This window comes from Gorilla gorilla, chromosome 20, assembly GCF_029281585.2.
Source record: "Gorilla gorilla gorilla isolate KB3781 chromosome 20, NHGRI_mGorGor1-v2.1_pri, whole genome shotgun sequence".
NCBI classification, from domain to species: domain Eukaryota; kingdom Metazoa; phylum Chordata; class Mammalia; order Primates; family Hominidae; genus Gorilla; species Gorilla gorilla.
The window spans coordinates 50,355,886-50,372,863 of NC_073244.2; the positions used below are offsets into that span (position 1 = coordinate 50,355,886).

Below are 16,978 nucleotides of genomic sequence, written 5' to 3' on the forward strand. Positions count from 1 at the left end.
ATCTGCCCGCTTCAGCCTCCCAAAGTGCTGGGATGACAGGCGTGAGCCACCACACCTGGCCAACTGGTGAAATTGAGTAGGGGTATGAATTAGAAGGTTGTGATGTTTCAGTGTTGTTTTCTTGATTTTGACAGCTCTGCTGTGGTTTGTAACATTATGTCCTTGCTTTGATTCAGGAAACATACACTGAAGTATTTTAGGGGTAAATGGGCATCACGTCTGCAATTCATTCCCAAATATTCATTAAAAAATCACACACACACACACACACACACACACACACATACTTGTGTGTGTGGTGTGTGCGCATAAGAAAGAGAAGAGGCCGGGCATGGTGGCACATGCCTGTAATCCCAGCTACTCGGGAGGCTGAGGCAGGAGGAGTGCTTGAACCCAGGAGTGGGAGGTTGTGGTGAGCTGAGATTATGCCATTGCACTCCAGCCTGGGTAACAAGAGCGAAACTCTGTCTCAAGAAAAGAAAAAAAAAAAAGAAGAAGAAGGCAAATGCGGTTAAAAAGATTAACATCTGGCCAGGTACAGTGGCTCACGCCTGTAATCCCAGCACTTTGGGAGGCAGAGGCGGGTGGATCACCTGAGGTCAAGAGTTCGAGACCAGCCTAACCACCATGATGAAAGCCCACATCTACTAAAAAAACAAAAAAATTAGCTGGGCGTGGTGGTGTGCAACTGTAGTCCCAGCTACTCAGGAGGTTGAGACAGGAGAATTGCCTGAACCCGGGAGGCAGAGGTTGCAGTGAGTGGAGATCCACCGCACTCCAGCCTGGGCCACACAGCAAGACTCCATCTCAAAAAAAAAAAAAAAAAGATTAACATCTGGTTAATCTGGATAAAAGGGAGTTTTGCAACTTCTCTGGGAGTGTGAGTTTTAAATTATGTCAAAATAGTTAAAATAGTTATTTTTAATAGTTAAAAATTTTTAATAAGATAAAAATCTAAAATAAAAATGCAGCCAGGGCTGGGCACGGTGGCTCATGCCTGTAGTCCCAGCACTTTGGGAGGCCGAGGCGGGCAGATCACCTGAGATCAGGGGTTCAAGAGCAGCCTGGACAACATGGCGAAAGCCTGTCTCTACTAAAAATACAAAAATTAGCCGGGCACAGTGGCACATGCCTGTAATCCCAGTTACTCGGGAGGCTGAGGCAGGAGAATCGCGTGAACCCAGTGGGTGGAGGTTGTGGTGAGCTGAAATCACGCCACCGCATTCCAGGCTGGGCAACAGAGCAAGACTCCGTCTCAAAAAAAAAAAAAAAATGCAGCCAGGTGTGGTGGCTCATGCCAGTAATCCTAACATTTTGGGAGGCCAAGGTAGGAAGATTGCTTGAGGCCAGCAGTTCAAGGGCAGCCAAGGCAACATGGCAAGACCCCGTCTCTACAAAAAAATAAAAAAAATTAGCCAGTTGTGGTGGTGTATGCCTGTGGACCTAGCTACTTGGGAGGCTGAGGTGGGAGGATCAGTTGAGCTCAGAAGGTCAAGACTGCAGTGAGCTGTGTGTGTAACACTGCACTTCAGCCTGCGCAACAGAATGAGACCTTGTCTCAAAAATGAAATAAAATTAAGGCCAGGTGCAGTGGCTCACTCCTGTAATCCCAGAACTTTGGGAGGCCAAGGCAGCTGGATCACCTGAGGTCAGTAGTGAGACCAGCCTGGCTAACAAGGCGAAACCCCGTCTCTACTAAAAATACAAAAAATAGCCAAATGTGGTGGTACACACCTGTAAACCCAGCTACTTGGGAGGCTGAAGCATGAGAATCACTTGAACCTGGGAGGCAGAGGTTGCAGTGAGCTGAGATTGTGCCACTGCACTCCAGCCTGGGCAACACAGCGAGACTCTGTGTCAAAAATAAATTTTAAAAAAATTTTATAAATAAAAGAATTAAAATTAAAAAATAAAAGAATTGGCCAGGTGCAGTGGCTCATGCCTATAATCCCAGCACTTTGGGAGGCCGAGGCAGGTGGATCACCGAGGTCAGGAGTTCGAGACCAGCCTGGCCAACATGGTGAAATGCCATCTCTACTAAAAAATATAGTATTAGCCGGGTGTGGTGGCACATGCCTGTAATCCCAGCTACTTGGGAGGCTGAGGCAAGAGAATCGCTTGAACCTGGGAGGCAGAGGTTGCAGTGAACCAAGATCACACCATTGCACTCCAGCCTGGGCAACAAAAGCAAAACTCCATCTCAATAAAAAATAAATAAATAAATAAAAGAATTGCTGGGCATGGTGGCACATGCCAGTAGTTCCGGATACTCAGGAAGCTGAGGTGGGTGGATCACTTGAGCCTGGGAGGTCAAGGCTGCAGTGAGCCCTGGTCGTGCCATTGCACTCCAGCCTTTGAGTACAGTGAGAAACAAAACAAAAAGAAAGAGAATGCCCCCATGGCTGCAGTGCAGAGAACAGACTCTAGGGAGCAGGGATGGAAGCAGGGTGACCAGGTGAGACACTGTCCAGGCTAGAGATACCTTGCTGGGGACACCTCAGAATGCTCTCTTCACCTCAGAAGCCCCCTCCCAGGTCCTTCTGCACCCCACCCCACAACATACCTGGGGGAGCCAAGCAGACGGAAAGTGAGGGTAGGGTCTCTCAGCTCCTGTAGCAGCTAGGGAAAAAAAGTGTGTGTCTCAGTGCCTGGAAGATACCTCCACTGTCACTACGAACATGGCTCCCTTAAAGACAGCAAGGAGCTGGGCACGGTGGCTCACGCCTGTAATCCCAGCACTTTGGGAGGCCGAAGTGGGTGGATCACCTGAGGTCAGGAGTTCGAGACCAGCCTGGCCAACATGGCAAAACCTCGTCTCTACTAAAAATACAAAAATTAGCTAGGCATGGTGGTGCGCGCCTATAGTCCCAGCTACTCAGGATCTGAGGCAGAAGAATCACTTGAACCCGGGAGGCAGAAATTGCATTGAGCTGAGATTGCGCCACTGGGCGTGCCACTGGAGCCGAGATCTCCAGCTGAGATAATTTTTGTATTTCTACTGAAAATACAAAAATTAGCCAGCTGTGGTGGCGCATGCCTGTAGTCCCAGCTACTTGTGAGGGTGAGGCACGAGAATCGCTTGAACCTGGGTGGCAGAGGTTGCAATGAGCCAAGATTGTGCCACTACACTCCAGTCTGGGGAACAGAGCGAGACTCCATTTCAAAAAGAGGGAGGGAACTGAGTGAGCAAAAATAAATAAATAAAAATACTAAAGTGTAAGGGCAAAGTCTGACACAGTATTCTGTGAGATAAACACCATTTTCCAAATGAGGACAGTGAGGCACAGGAAGGTTAAGTCATTTGCCTAAGGCCACTCAGCTGAATTCCAACCCAGACAGTCTTGTCTTAACTATCCATATATCTCTATAGTGGTCCCCATTTTACAGTTGGGGAACAGAAGCTTAAAGAGAAGCAACGTTGCCAGCCCAAGGTCACAGTAGTGGCCCAGGATGAGATTGGGACTCAAGAAATCCAAGAGCAGCCAGGTGCAGTGGCTCACACCTGTAATCCAAGCCACTTGAGAGGCTGAGGAGGGAGGATTGCTTGAGCCCAGAAAGTCAAGGCTACAGCTAGCTATGGTTGCACCACTGCACTTCAGCCTGGACAACAGAGAGAGACCCTATCTCCAAAACAAACAGGCCGGGTGAAGTAGCTCACGCCTGTACTCCCAGCACTTTCGGAGGCTGAGGCGGGCAGATCACTTGAGGTCAGGAGTTCGAGACCAGTCTGGCCAACATGACAAAACCCCGTCTCTACTAAAAATACAAAAACTACCTGGGCATGATGGAGTGTACCTGTAATCCCAGCTACTCGGGAGGCTGAGGCAGGAGAATCACTTGGACCCAGGAGGCAGAGGTTGCAGTGAGCTCGGATCATGCCACTGCACTCTGCCCTGGGTGACAGAGCAAGACTCTGTCTCAAAAAATATATAAAAATGGCCAGGAGTGGTGGCTCACACCTGTAATCCTAGCACTTTGTGAGGCCAAGGAAGGCAGATTGGCTGAGCTCAGGAGTTTGAGACTAGCCTGGGCAACATGGTGAAACCCTGTCTCTACTAAAAATACAAAAAAATTAGCTAAGCATGGCGGCATGCACCTGTAGTCTCAGCTACTCAGGAGGCTGAGGCAGGAGAATTCCTTGAACCTGGGAGGCGGAGGCTGCAGTGAGCCGAGATCGTGCCACTACACTCCAGCCTGGGTGACAGAGCAAGAATCCATCTCCAAAAATAAATAAATTTTATCTATCTATCTATCTATCTATCTATCTATCTATCTATCTATCTATCTATAAAATAGGCTGGGTGTGGTGGCTGACAGCTGTAATCCCAGCACTTTGGGAGGGCAAGGCGGGTGAATCACCCCAGGTCAAGAGTTCAAGACCATCCAGCCTGATGAACATGGTGAAACCCCGTCTCTACTGAAAATACAAAAATTAGCCAGCTGTGGTGGCGCATGCCTGTAATCCCAGCTACTTGAGAGGCCGAGGCAGGAGAATCGCTTGAACCCGGGAGGTGGAAGTTGCAGTGAGCCGGGATCGCACCACTGCACTCCAGCCTGGGCAACAAGAGTGAAACTCCGTCTTAAATAAATAAATAAATAAAAATAAAATAAAAAATAAATCCTGGGGCAAAGAAGGGGATCTATCTGAACTGAAATTTGGAAGATGTTTCCCCTCCAGGACTTCACACTCTGACTCAGGAGTTCTCGGAGCCCATCTGATGAATGTCATGATGGAGGCTGGGGGGCAGCGATGTGGAGTTTGGATGGAGGGGCTTACCTGATCCGAGCCTAGAGCCCACACCTGCACTCCATGCTTCCAGAAGGCCTGAAGCTGACCTCCAACCATAGCTGGGGAGAAAGCAATGCCCGTTACCCTTGGGGATCACTTGAGTCTCCACCCCTGATCCTGGGCTCTCCCGTCCCTGCACAGACCCACGGCCTCCACCGCTTCGGTCATGGGGATCTCAGGTGTGCGAAGTCCCCGGACTGGGGACCCCTCCGGGGTCACCAGCTTCACAGAGCCTGGAAGGAGATAGACGGTTTTAAGAACTGTGAGCAAGGCTTAGAGGGTTACTAAGGGACCAATCCATAAATTCAGTGTGAAAGCTATGTAGGACAGGGGCAAGGCCCAGAGGGGCTCGGGGGGTTCTGAGAAGCACAAGTTCGGAGGCAGAGATCTAGGGACTGCAGCTGGAGGGGTGGGGAGGAAGGGGAGGAAGGAGGGTTCTCACCGTCCATCAACACCATCACCATATCCTCCTCTACCTGGGTCACCTGCACGGGTCCCCTGTGCTCTGTTTGGGGGGAGTGGGTTAAGGATTGACCCCACCCCATTCCCCTTTCCCCACACCACCCCCAGAAGGCCAGTACCTGTGCTTTAGCCACCGCCTCAGTTCACAAGCAAGTGGGCTAAACCCCGCCCACCATCCCGGTCCCACCCCATCATCAATCTCCCCAGTTAACTAAAACCTGCCATTCTCCCTTCTCCGCCCTTCCAGCCCTTTCTCAGTCCCGTAGTGCCTCAGGCTAAGCGAAGCCCCGCCTCCAGCTCCGCCCCTCCGGATCTGATAAGCCCCGCCCTCAGCAAGGCTCCGCCCCACTCACCGGTGCTCATCTCGCCCAGCCAGCAAGAGAGCGCGCCAAAGCGCACCGTGTGGAAGAGCACCGACTTCCCTGGCCGCCCGGGGCTCACGCCGATGCACACAGCGGGCAGCTCAGAGCCTGGCCCGGTCAGCAGCGCGAACACGGACAGAGGCGTCGGCAGTGGGAACAGCACCTGCTGCGGGCCGCACAGGGAGGGGCGGGCTAGGGGGTGGTTCAGGACGGGGCCTCAGGGGGCGTGGCTTGTAGCTGGCCTGGGACTTCCGAACCAGGGCCCTAAGTCTTGGGAGATGCCGTCTAGAAATGTCAGGGGATAAGGCCTGGTGCCTCCGTGGGAACGGGGGTCGTGACCTCCGAGTGGGTGTGGCTTCCATGTGGGGGCATGCCACCTTGGCGGCAGACGGGCAGGGCCCCAAAGATAGCAAAACCTGCTTAGACACTCAAAGAGACAGGCTCTAAATAGGCTCTACTAGGACACCCAGGGAGTGGCAGCATTGAGCCTGAGGAATAATTAGGCCCAGGTGTGAGGGGCGGTGCTTAAGGATCAGGATGGCTTCAGAAGGACGAGGCTCCAAGCGCAGACCGCAGGTGGGCGGGGCCTCGACGGAGGTGGGGCTTCATGGAGCTCTTGATAGAAGCGCAAAGGGTGCAAGGCCTTAGCCACCCACTCCTCAGAGTTCCCAGCACCCTCCCAAGCCCCTTACCCGGACAAGCAGGAATTTGTTCATGGGCTGGTACCACTGAAGCAGGACAACGGACGTCTCCAATGCACCGCACAGGAACGGGCCCCCAGAGCTCGCACCCTCCGCTGTGGCATGGGCAAGGATGAGTCAAGATCAATGCCCTCTATCCTCCTCGCCACCCTCCCACAAGGCCCACACTACCACCCATCTTCTGGGTTCTGGACACATTGCCTTAACTCTGTAACCTTCTCAGGTGGATGCAGTTCAAGCCCCTCCTCTGGCCTGGCCCCGCCCACTCTCTGCACACCCGTGAAGCTCTCTCTCACCCACACAGCACGCCCGGCAGCCTTTGGTGTCCTGGATCTTGGTGGAAACCATGTTCTTCCTGGAGAATAGGTAGGTGTGAAGGGGGGTAGGACAGCAGGAGGCAGAGGGGCGTGGGAGGAATTATAAGGCTCTGTGGTGCCATTCATTGGGAGCTGGTACCTTGCCAGTAGGCGGTGGGGGCTAATGTGAGCGATGGGGTTTCCTGCTCTGGTCTCTTTCCGTTCCAGCAGGCCAAGGATGCTATGAGAATACAGGTGGGGGGTCTTTCCTGCAGGGTGTGTGTATGTAGGGGGAAGCAGGAAGTTATAGGATCCCATATACCACTTCCTTTCCTCCATCCCTTCCCTAAGCCCCATCCCTTTGTCTGAAACTCCCAAGCCTGCAAGTCTCAAGTACTTGTCATTCATTCATTCATTTCTCACTCCACATAGATTGAACGTCCATTGTAGGCCAGGCCTGCTGTGCTTGGCTCTGGTGAACAGTGATGAGCATAATAAATATGTTCCCTACCCTCGTGGTATTTGTAGCCGTATCAGAAACTCTGGACACATAACCAGTCAGATGAAGTTACACATATTACAAAGTTTTAGAAGAAACACATCTAGAAAATCTTCTAGTTTGTCATCACAGATGTGGCTTTCACTAACTCATGAATCCCATTTGGCTTGGTGTTTCCCCCAAAACTAGAAATTATTTCATTTATTTATTATTATTATTATTATTATTTTAGACAGTCTCACTCTGTCACCCAGGCTGGAGTGCAGTGGTACAATCTTGGCTCACTGCAACCTCTGCCTCCCAGGTTCAAGCAATTCTCATGCCTCAGCCTCCCAAGTAGCTGGGAGTAGAGGTATGCACCACCATGCCTGGATAATTTTTGTATTTTTAGTAGAGACGGGGTTTTACCATGTTGGCCAGTCTGGTCTCGAACTACTGACCTCAGGTGATCTACCCGCCTCGGCCTCCCAAAGTGTTGGGATTACAGGTGTGAACCACCGCACCCGGCCTATTTATTGTTATATATAGACAGGGTCTCATTCTGTCTTCCAGGCTGGAGTGCAGTGGTGTGATCATGACTCACTGCAGCCTCTAACTTCTGGGCTCAAGTGATCCTCCCACCTCAGCCTCCCGAGTAGCTGGAACCATAGGTGTGTGCCACCACACCCAGCTAATTTTTTTTAATTTTTAGTAGAGACGAGGTCTCACTATGTTGCCCAGGCTGATCTAGAACTCCTGGGCTCAAGCAGTACTACTGCCTTGGCCTCTCAAAGTGCTGGGATCACAGGCATGAGCCACTGCACCCCGTCCAGATTTTGAAATCTATAACTTGCTCACTCTTAGTAAAGTATGGAATAAGTTCTGATTGTCATCTGAACATGAAAGCTATTTAAAGACTAACTTAGGGCTGGGCACGGTGGCTTACACCTGTAATCCCAGCACTTTGGGGGGCTGAGACGAATGGATCACCAGGTCAGGAGTTCGAGACCAGCCTGGCCAACATGGCGAAACACCGTCTCTACTAAAAACACAAAAAATTAGCCGCGTGTGGTGGCAGGTGCCTGTAATCCCAGCTACTTGGGAGGGTGAGGCAGGAGAATCGCTTGAACCTGGGAAACGGAGGTTGCAGTGAGCCGAGACTGCGCCACTGCACTCCAGTCTGGGCAACAGAGTGAGATTCTATCTCAAAAAAAAAAAAAAAAAAAAAAAAAAGGACTAATTTAGGCCAGGTGTGGTGGCCCACACCTGTAATCCCAGCACTTTGGGAGGCCAAGGCGGGTGGATCACCTGAGGTCAGGAGTTTGCGACCAGCCTGGCCAACATGGTAAAACCCCATCTCTACTAAAAATAAAAAATAAAAAATAAATTTAAAAAAAAGCCAGTCATGATGGCTCACATCTGTAATACCAGCTACTCGGGAGGCTGAGGCACGAGAATTGCTTGAACCCAGGAAGTAGAGGTTGCAGTTAGCCAAGATCACGCCCCTGCACTCCAGCCTGGGCAACTGAGTGAGACTCGGTCTCAAAAAAAAAAAAAAAAAAAAAAATGGCTAATCTAAGGCCAGGTATGGTGGCTCATGCCTGTAATCCCAGCATTTTGGGAGGCCAAGGCAGTTGGATCACCTGAGGTCAGGAGTTTGAGACCAGCCTGGCCAACAGGGTAAAACTCTGTCTCTACTAAAAATACAAAATTTAGCCAGGTGTGGTGGTGCACACCTGTAATTCCAGCTACTCAGGAGGCTGAGGCATGAGAATCACTTGAACCTGGGAGGCAGAGGTTGCCGTGAGCTGAGATTGTACCACTGCACTCCAGCCTGAGTGACAGAGCGAGACTCTGTGTCAAAAAAAGAAAAAAAAAGACTAATTTATTGTAGAAACTACCTCAAAATTGACTTGAGAGGTGAGGACTATTGTGAACCCCATTTTACAAATGGAGAAACTGAGGCTTGGGGAGCACAGTGAAAAAGTGTCTAGGATTTGAACCTAGGACTTTGTGACCAAGCAGTCTTAGTTTTTTTTCAGCTGTGCCCGTCTACTTCCCAGCCCCCGAACCCTTGACCCCTTAACCTCCGACCCCATCCCACCTGCTACCCACAGCCAGACCTGAGAGAGACATGAGAACGTTGTTGATGGAGTACACCCACGTAGTCCGGCTAGGAAAGAGCTGCAGGGAATGGGAGAGATGGCTCTGGTGACACCCCAGCAACCCCCGACTCCGGCCCTTGCCCTTGCCCTAGCCCGGTATGGTTCCTCACCATCTCCAGCGTGGCCTCCTGGTCATTCCGGTTCAGGATGAAGATGCCTTCCTCTGCCCCCAGGAGCAGGTGCTGGTCTGGAGGCACAGACAAGGACGCTGGGACCGACTTCATCCTCAGGGACCTCCCAGATCCCCACCTGTCTGACCTCAAACACTGACACTCCGTCCCCAGCTCTGACCCTCTATTCTTTCTCCAAACCAATACTCCCAGCCTCTGTTTCCCCAAACAAAGCCAGAGCGGACGGTCCCGCAAGCCAGTCTCACTCTCCCTCCTTTTGACTACCCATATTCTGGTGGTTCTTTCTTCTCTGCCCGACTGTCTCCTGAACCAAACTGACCCCAACCTTAGACCTGCCCCCCCAAATAGTCCTCTGATTTCCTCCCCTCTTTCTCCCCAGTTCTGATACCCTAATGCCAATCCTAACATTGACCTTCAAACTCAGACACCCCCAAATAGGACTTTTTCTGTCCAGTGTGACCTGTTCCTTTAACACTGACCTTGTCTTCATCTCTTTGATCTCTAGATTCTGTCCCTTTCTGGCTGCATCCTAACCTCTAAAATTCCTCACCCCAAAATGCTGCTCCCAGTCTCCCTATCATTAACCTCCAGCTGTCCATCTTTCTCGTGCTCCAAACTCTAACCTTTTTGTTATATTCTGACACTCCTGGCCCCTGAATTCCAATATTCCTACTTTCACTCTCCAACTCATCCCTCTACCCATTTTTTTTTTTTTTTTTTTTTTTTGAGACTGAGTCTTGCTCTGTTGCCCAGGCTGGAGTGCAGTGGCATGATCTCTGCTCACTGCAACTTCCGCCCCCTGGATTCAAGCAATTATCCCGCCTCAGCCTCCTGAGTAACCGGGATTATAGGCACGTGCTACCACGCCTGGCTAATTTTTGTGTTTTTAGTAGAGACGAGGTTTTACCACGTTGGCCAGGCTGGTCTCAAACTCCTGACCTCAGATGATCCACCCGCCTCCGCCTCCCAAAGTGCTGGGATTACAGGCGTGAGCCACCATGCCCGGCCTACCTAGCTTCTTTTGTATTTTTAGTAGAGACGGGGTTTCACCATGTTGGACAGGCTGGTCTTGAACTCCTGACCTCAAATGATTCACCCGCCTCAGCCTCCCAAAGTGCTGGGATTACAGGCGTGAGCCACCACACCTGGCTGCCCTCTATGCATCTTTGATCACCAAATCCTGAGTGTAAGGACAAGCTCCGCCCCTGTTTCCGCCTGGCCACGCCCCAACTCCATTAAGCTCCTCCCCGTCCCTGCCTTTGTGCCTTCCTTAGGCTCCTCCCCACCCCTACTTTTGCTCCCCCATTCCCTGCAGGATCTCCTTGACCCTCCAGAATGCCCACCCTTGGTGGAGGGATGTGTCCAGGCGGCCGTGCTGTGGATCCGGAGGGGGCAGCCATTGAACAACTTTACGAGAAGGGCACATCCCTGGGCAGGTCGCCGCGGGGCCAGGCAGCAGATCCGGCAAAGAGAGCAGGGAACAGGAAGGGGCAGTGGTTACGACTCTGGAGCGAGAGTGCCAAGGTTCAAATCCTGCCTCTTACCTTGGTGCAATTTCCCATAATCTATCCCTGTAATACACTTTTTCATACATTGAGTTTTCTTTTCAGTTTGTTTTTGGGTTTTTTTTGTTGTTATATATTTCTTTTTTTAGTTTTTCCTCCACTATCCTAAATCATCAGCATTTGTTTTTTTTTTAAGATGGAGTCTCACTCAGTTGCCCAGGCTGGAATGCAATGACATGATCTCAGCTCACTACAACCTCTGCTTCCCAAGTTCAACTGATTCCCATGCCTAAGCCTTCTAAGTAGCTGGGACCAAAGGCGTGTGCCACCACACCCAGCTAATTTTTGTATTTTTAGTAGAGATGGAGTTTTGCCATGTTGCCCAGGCTGGTCTTGAACTCTTGGCCTCATGTGATTCACCTGCCTCAGCCTCCCAAAGTGCTGAGATTACAGGCGTGAGGCACCATTCCCAGCTGTCAGTTTTGTTTTTGGAGATGGAGTCTCACTCTGTTGCCCAGGCTGGAGTGCAGTGGTGCAATCTCAGCTCACTGCAACCTCCACCTCCCGGGCTCAAGCAATTCTTCTGCCTCAGCCTCCTGAATAGCTGGGATTACTGGCACACAACACCACGCCTGGCTAATTTTTGTATTTTAGTAGAGACAGGGTTTCGCCATGTTGGCCAGGCTGGTCTTGAACTCCTGACCTCAGGTGACGCGTCTGCCTTGGTCTCCCAAAGTGCTGGGATTACAGGCATGAGCCACTGTGCCTGGCCAGCATATATATATATACACATATACTTATATATATACACACATATACATATATATATATATACACACACACACATACATATATATACACACATATACATATATACACACATATACATATATACATATATACTCACATGTACATATATACACATACACATATACATACACATATACATGTATATGTGTGTGTATATATGTATATGTGTATATATGTATATATGTATGATTAATTATGCTATGTATTTCATCTTTGAATCATTTCCAGTACTGGAGGTATAAATTATACATACTTTTAGCCAGTAGCCAACCAGGCACAGCTGTAATCCCACCAGTTTGGGAGGCCGAGGTGGGAGGATCACTTAAGCCCCAGGAGTTCAGGACCAGCTTGGGCAACATAGTGAGACCCTGCCTCTATAAAACATTTTTTTAAAAATTAGCCAAGCTGGGCCGGGCGCGGTGGCTCACGCCTGTAATGCCAGCACTTTGGGAGGCCGAGGCTGGCAGATAACTTGAGGTCAGGAGTTTGAGACCAGCCTGGCCAACATGGCAAAACTCCGTCTCTACTAAAAATACAAAAATTAGCTGGGCATGGTGGTGGGAGCCTGTAGTCATAGCTACTTAGGAGGCTGAGGCAGGAGAATCACTTAGACTGGGGAGGCAGAGGTTGCAGTGAGCCAAGATAGCACCACTGCACTCCAGCCTGGGCGACAGAGTGAGACTCCATCTCAGAAAAAAAAAAAAAAAAAAAAAAAAAAATTAGCCAAGCACTACTAGGGAGGGTGAGGTGCAAGGATTGCTTGAGTCTCCGAGGTCAAGGCTGCAGTGAGCCATGATCGCGCCACTGCACTCCAGCAGCCTGGGCGACAGAGCGAGATACTATCTCAAAAAAAAAAAAAAAAAAAGACTTTAGAGAGTTCTAATTCATTTTATGCATTTGTTGGCAAACTTGATCCCACAAAGGTGCATTATCACAACACTGACTACGTGTGTAGGCATTATGCATGTACGTAAAAACACTGAAACTTCCTGAATAAAGAGATGTTCTTTTTGTACATCTCCATTTATGAGAGGTAAAATTTCTTGAGATCTTGGCTCTTTGGGCAACTGCATATGTGGTAGTGACTCATGGAGGTTTTGATGGATCTCGTCAAAAGACTCTAACTTCTGGACTCAAGCAATCCTCCCACCTCAGCTTCCCAAGTAGCTGGGACCATAGGTGTGTGCCACCACGCCCAGCTAATTTTTTAAATTTTTAGTAGCTGGGCGCCGTGGCTCATGACTGTAATCCCAGCACTTTGGGAGGCCAAGGCAGGCAGATCACAAGGTCAGGAGATCGAGACCGTCCTGGCTAACACGGTGAAACCCCGTCTCTACTAAAAATACAAAAAATTAGCCGGGCTTGGTGGCGGGCACCTGTAGTCCCAGCTACTCGGGAGGCTGAGGCAGGAGAATGGTGTGAACCTGGGAGGCAGAGCTTGCAGTGAGCGGAGATCGCGCCACTGCACTCCAGCCTGGGTGACACAGTGAGACTCTGTCTCAAAAAAAAAAAAAAAAAAAAGCAGGCCAGACGCGGTGGCTCATGCCTGTAATCCCAGCACTTTGGGAGGCCGAGGCAGGTGGATCACCTGAGGTCAGGAGTTCAAGACGAGCCTAACCAAAATGGTGAAACCCCACCTCTACTAAAAATACAAAATTAGCCGGGCATGGTGGTGCATTGCCTGTAATCTCAGCTACTCCGGAGGCTGAGGCAGGAGAATCACTTGAACCAGGGAGGCGGAGGTTGTAGTGAGCTGAGATCGCGCCACTGTACTCTAGCCTGGGCAACAAGCAAAACTCCGTCTTTAAAAAAAAAAAAAAAAAAAAAAGCAGAAACAACAATCCTGCCTCAGCCTCCTCAAAGGTATTTATATGACCTTGGGTAAGCCACTTACCCTCTCTGTGCCTCAATTTCCCCATTTGTGAAATGGGGGATAATATTCTCTGTGATATCTTCTTCACTCTGTGAAGCTTTATGCCATGTAATGATAGGAGATAAGTGTAGGGCACAGAGAAGCGCTCAACAAATGTCACCTGTTGTTACTGTCAGTCCTGCCACCCCCTCCCCACCCCACCAGGCATCCCCAGCCCCGTCCAGAGGTGTAAGTCCTCAGCAGAGCTGAACCTCACCTTTCTCTTCATCTTTTCCTTCTTGGGGGGCAGAAGTGGGGGCTTGTCAAGCTCCCGGGAGGGTGGGTTCCAGAGTGAGGGTTCTGAGAGGGGTTAGGAGAAAATCAGCCCCCAAGACCCCCCAACCCTCCACCCTCCACCCTAGCCTGTCCCATTACCTGAATGGGCGGTGAGGTGGGGGCTGCTGGTGGATGGGGGAGGCCCAGGACGGGGGCTGTTTGGTGGGGGCCCACTGGCACACCGGACCAGCACCCCCGGGCTCAGCTGCCCATCATCCCCCATACTCCCAGGACCCTCATCTGATGGAGAACGGAACTTGGGCTTTGGAGACAGGAATGGAGCGTAGGGAAATACATCAGATGATCTCAGAGAGGGCACCCTTTTGCAACTCAAGTCCCTGCCTCCACCAGAACTAACAGCTGTGGCTCTGACCACCCCCCCCCCCGCCGACAACATCTTGTGCCCCCTCCAGCCTTCCCCTGACATCCCCAGCCCGGACATCAACACACTTCAGAAACTAATGGGTTAATGCTGGATATAGCAGGGGCTTCCTAGGACCAGCTACTGACCAGTGTCTAAGAGGCTAAATATTTTGAATCCGACCCTGAGGTTGAGGGATGCCACTTCCAGATCCCAGTGTAGCCATCATCCTGGTCTCCCCAATTCCCTGCCCTGGAGAGCCCAGTATCCCAGCATCTAAGGACCTGGCCTCCTGGCCCCCAAGTGGCCCTGAGGCCCCAGCCTCCCAGCTCTGGCCTAGGGCCTTACCTTGGGGGGAAGTGGAGGAGGTGTGTCCTCTGCAGGGGTGGGGCTGAAACACAAAGATGGGTTAAATAGCTGGGGGGCTGGGGAACAAGGACTCGGGGAAGATGGCATGGTTCTGGGCTGGAGGCCTGGGACTGGGGTCTGAGGTGAGGAGGATTAAGGGATGACTGGTTCTGCCTGGAGCCGAGGATTAAAGGATTAATAGCCAGGCTGGACATAGTGGCTCATGCCTGTAATCGCAGTGCTTTGGGAGGCCAGGGCAGGAGGATGGCTTGAGCCCAGGAATTCGAGACTAGCCTGGGCAGCATAGCAAGACCTTGTCTCCAGAAAAAAATTAAAAATTAGCCAGGCGTGGCAGGTCGCCTGTGACCGCAGCTACTCAGGAGGCTGAGGTGGGAGGATTGCTTGAGCCTGGGAGGTTGAGGCTGCAGTAAGCCATCATTGCACTCCTGCACTTAGCCTTGGTGCCAAAACAAATCATGAGTTTGAGACCAGCCTGGACAACATGGCAAGACCCCATCCTACAAAAAATGATTAGCCTGTTTCCAAAAAAAAGACTAATAACAGTAACAGCAACTCTTGGAGGTGGAGTGCTGACAGTGCACCACGGCTTTGCACCTTTACACCACCTAGTAACACAGGTGACATCAGCGCCGTGGCCCTGCTCTCCCTGTGCTGGCGCCACACACAGGCTGTCGCACGTGATGGGTGAAGCGAGTGCGCGCACCTGGAGCCTGACTCGGCCTGTGGGCTGGGGAGTATGGGGGCCTGGGCTGACTGTTGGGTCTCGATCTGGGGCTCAGCATCTGGCCTTTGGGAGATTTCCAGGTGCCAAGGTTCAGCCTGAGGGCAGGCAAAAAGACAGGAAAAGCTGAGGGCTGGGGCTGAAGGCTGGAGGGTGGGTCTGGGGTGAGAGTGACATTCGGGAGGAGTTTGAGACTGGGATGTGGCTGAGGGTCCAGGGTCATGGAGGATAGGTGGGGTCAAGTCAGAGATTGGAGCAGCAGCACATTCTAGAAGGAACTGGGGTCAGCTCTGGGGTGGAGAGCAGGTGGGGGGCTGACGCTGAGGGTCAAGTCAAAAGATTGTATAAGAAGATGGAAGGAGGCCAAGTGCAGTGGCTCACGCCTGTAATCGCAGCACTTTGGGAGGCTGAGGTGGGCGGATCATGAGGTCAGGAGTTTGAAACCAGCCTGGCCAACATGGTGAAACCCCATCTCTACTAAAAATACAAAAAATTAGCCGGGCATGGTGGCAGGCGCCTGTAATCCCAGCTACTCAGGAGGCTGAGACAGGAGAATCGCTTGAACCCAGGGAGCCGAGGTTGTAGTGAGCTGAGACTACGTCACTGCACTCCAGCCTGGGCCACAGAGTGAGACTCCATCTCAAAAAAAAAAAAAAAAAAAGAAGAAGGTGGAAGGAAAGAAGGAAAGTGGGAGCTGGAGCTGGGATCAGGTTGGGGGTCAGGGGTTGGAGGTGAAGGGTTAAGGGAGGTGGGGTTAGGGAACAGGGCCTAGGTAGCTGGGCAGAGGGGCTGCATTGAGGGTCTAATCAGGGCTCAGGGCTCGGGGCTAGAAGAAAGGCAGGGGTGCAGCGGGGTCAGGAGTGGAGGAAAGGCCACATCAGGGGCTTGTAGGAAGGTGGGGGCTGAGGTGGGGCCTGTGGAGCTGCAGGCAGGGCCTCACTTACATGTCCACGTCGTCATAGTCATCGTCGGACGACTCTGACAGTTGCTTCCTGAAGGGTGACAGGTATGAGCCTTGGGGGCCTTGTCCACATTCCAGCCCCCTCCCCATCCTCCCTGGGGTCCCTGACCTGGGGCTGCTGCTCCTGAGGTCTCGAGGAGGCTGTAGGCGAGCCTGTGGGGTAGGAAAATGGTCAGCAGTGGCCTCAGGGAAGCAGGTGGTGTGGTGGGGAGTGGGGGGACAGCATCTCACGGTGTTGGCTGGGGGTCTGATCTCCATTCCTCGGAGCTTCCTGAACTCCATGTGCCGCCCTAGGGTGGGTGGGGGAAGATAACCTGCTGTGAGCTGGGAGCAAGGGGTACTGAGATGGGTTTAAGAACAGAAAGAGTAGAATTGGCGGGGGGGTTGCAGTCAGGATCTTAGGGACTGCAAATGATCTCAGGGAACTGTCCCTTGGGGAAAGGGGTCTTGGATTACAGGGACTTCATTTGGGGGTCAAGTTTGGGATCAAGACCAGGTGCAGTGGCTCACGCCTATAATCCCAGTACTTTGGAAGGCTGAGGTGGGCAGATCGCTGGAACCCAGAGTTTGAGACCTGCCTGGACAACTTGGCAAGAACCCATCTCTACAAAAAATGATTAAAAATTAGCCAAGTGACTGGGCACAGTGGCTCATGCCTGTAATCCCAGCACTTTGGGAG

General features: G+C 51.5%; 1 protein-coding gene and 1 long non-coding RNA gene across 3 annotated transcripts in view; one reads left to right on the plus strand and one right to left on the minus strand.

The window, feature by feature from the left end:
* MAP4K1 (mitogen-activated protein kinase kinase kinase kinase 1) overlaps window positions 1–16,978 on the minus strand; it is a 30,337-nt gene that overhangs the window by 3,045 nt on the left and 10,314 nt on the right. Inside the window, exons 14-30 of one of the 2 annotated variants that reach the window (XM_031004560.3) lie at window positions 16,531–16,589; window positions 16,409–16,452; window positions 16,283–16,330; window positions 14,597–14,639; window positions 13,987–14,149; window positions 13,829–13,911; window positions 10,728–10,812; window positions 9,364–9,440; window positions 9,212–9,272; window positions 6,771–6,879; window positions 6,611–6,669; window positions 6,306–6,409; window positions 5,605–5,779; window positions 5,232–5,294; window positions 4,933–5,022; window positions 4,778–4,848; window positions 2,564–2,619 (exon numbers count right to left, since the gene is read on the minus strand). In XM_031004560.3, coding sequence (XP_030860420.1) covers window positions 2,564–2,619; window positions 4,778–4,848; window positions 4,933–5,022; window positions 5,232–5,294; window positions 5,605–5,779; window positions 6,306–6,409; window positions 6,611–6,669; window positions 6,771–6,879; window positions 9,212–9,272; window positions 9,364–9,440; window positions 10,728–10,812; window positions 13,829–13,911; window positions 13,987–14,149; window positions 14,597–14,639; window positions 16,283–16,330; window positions 16,409–16,452; window positions 16,531–16,589 — 1,390 coding nt within the window. The remainder of the gene's footprint in view (window positions 1–2,563; window positions 2,620–4,777; window positions 4,849–4,932; window positions 5,023–5,231; window positions 5,295–5,604; window positions 5,780–6,305; window positions 6,410–6,610; window positions 6,670–6,770; window positions 6,880–9,211; window positions 9,273–9,363; window positions 9,441–10,727; window positions 10,813–13,828; window positions 13,912–13,986; window positions 14,150–14,596; window positions 14,640–16,282; window positions 16,331–16,408; window positions 16,453–16,530; window positions 16,590–16,978) is intronic. The other variant, XM_031004561.3, reaches the window with a different exon arrangement.
* Window positions 5,640–10,981, plus strand: LOC134757680 (uncharacterized). Its single transcript, XR_010131967.1, has 3 exons — window positions 5,640–5,729; window positions 6,538–6,680; window positions 10,700–10,981. It is a non-coding gene; the product is annotated as an uncharacterized lncRNA (long non-coding RNA).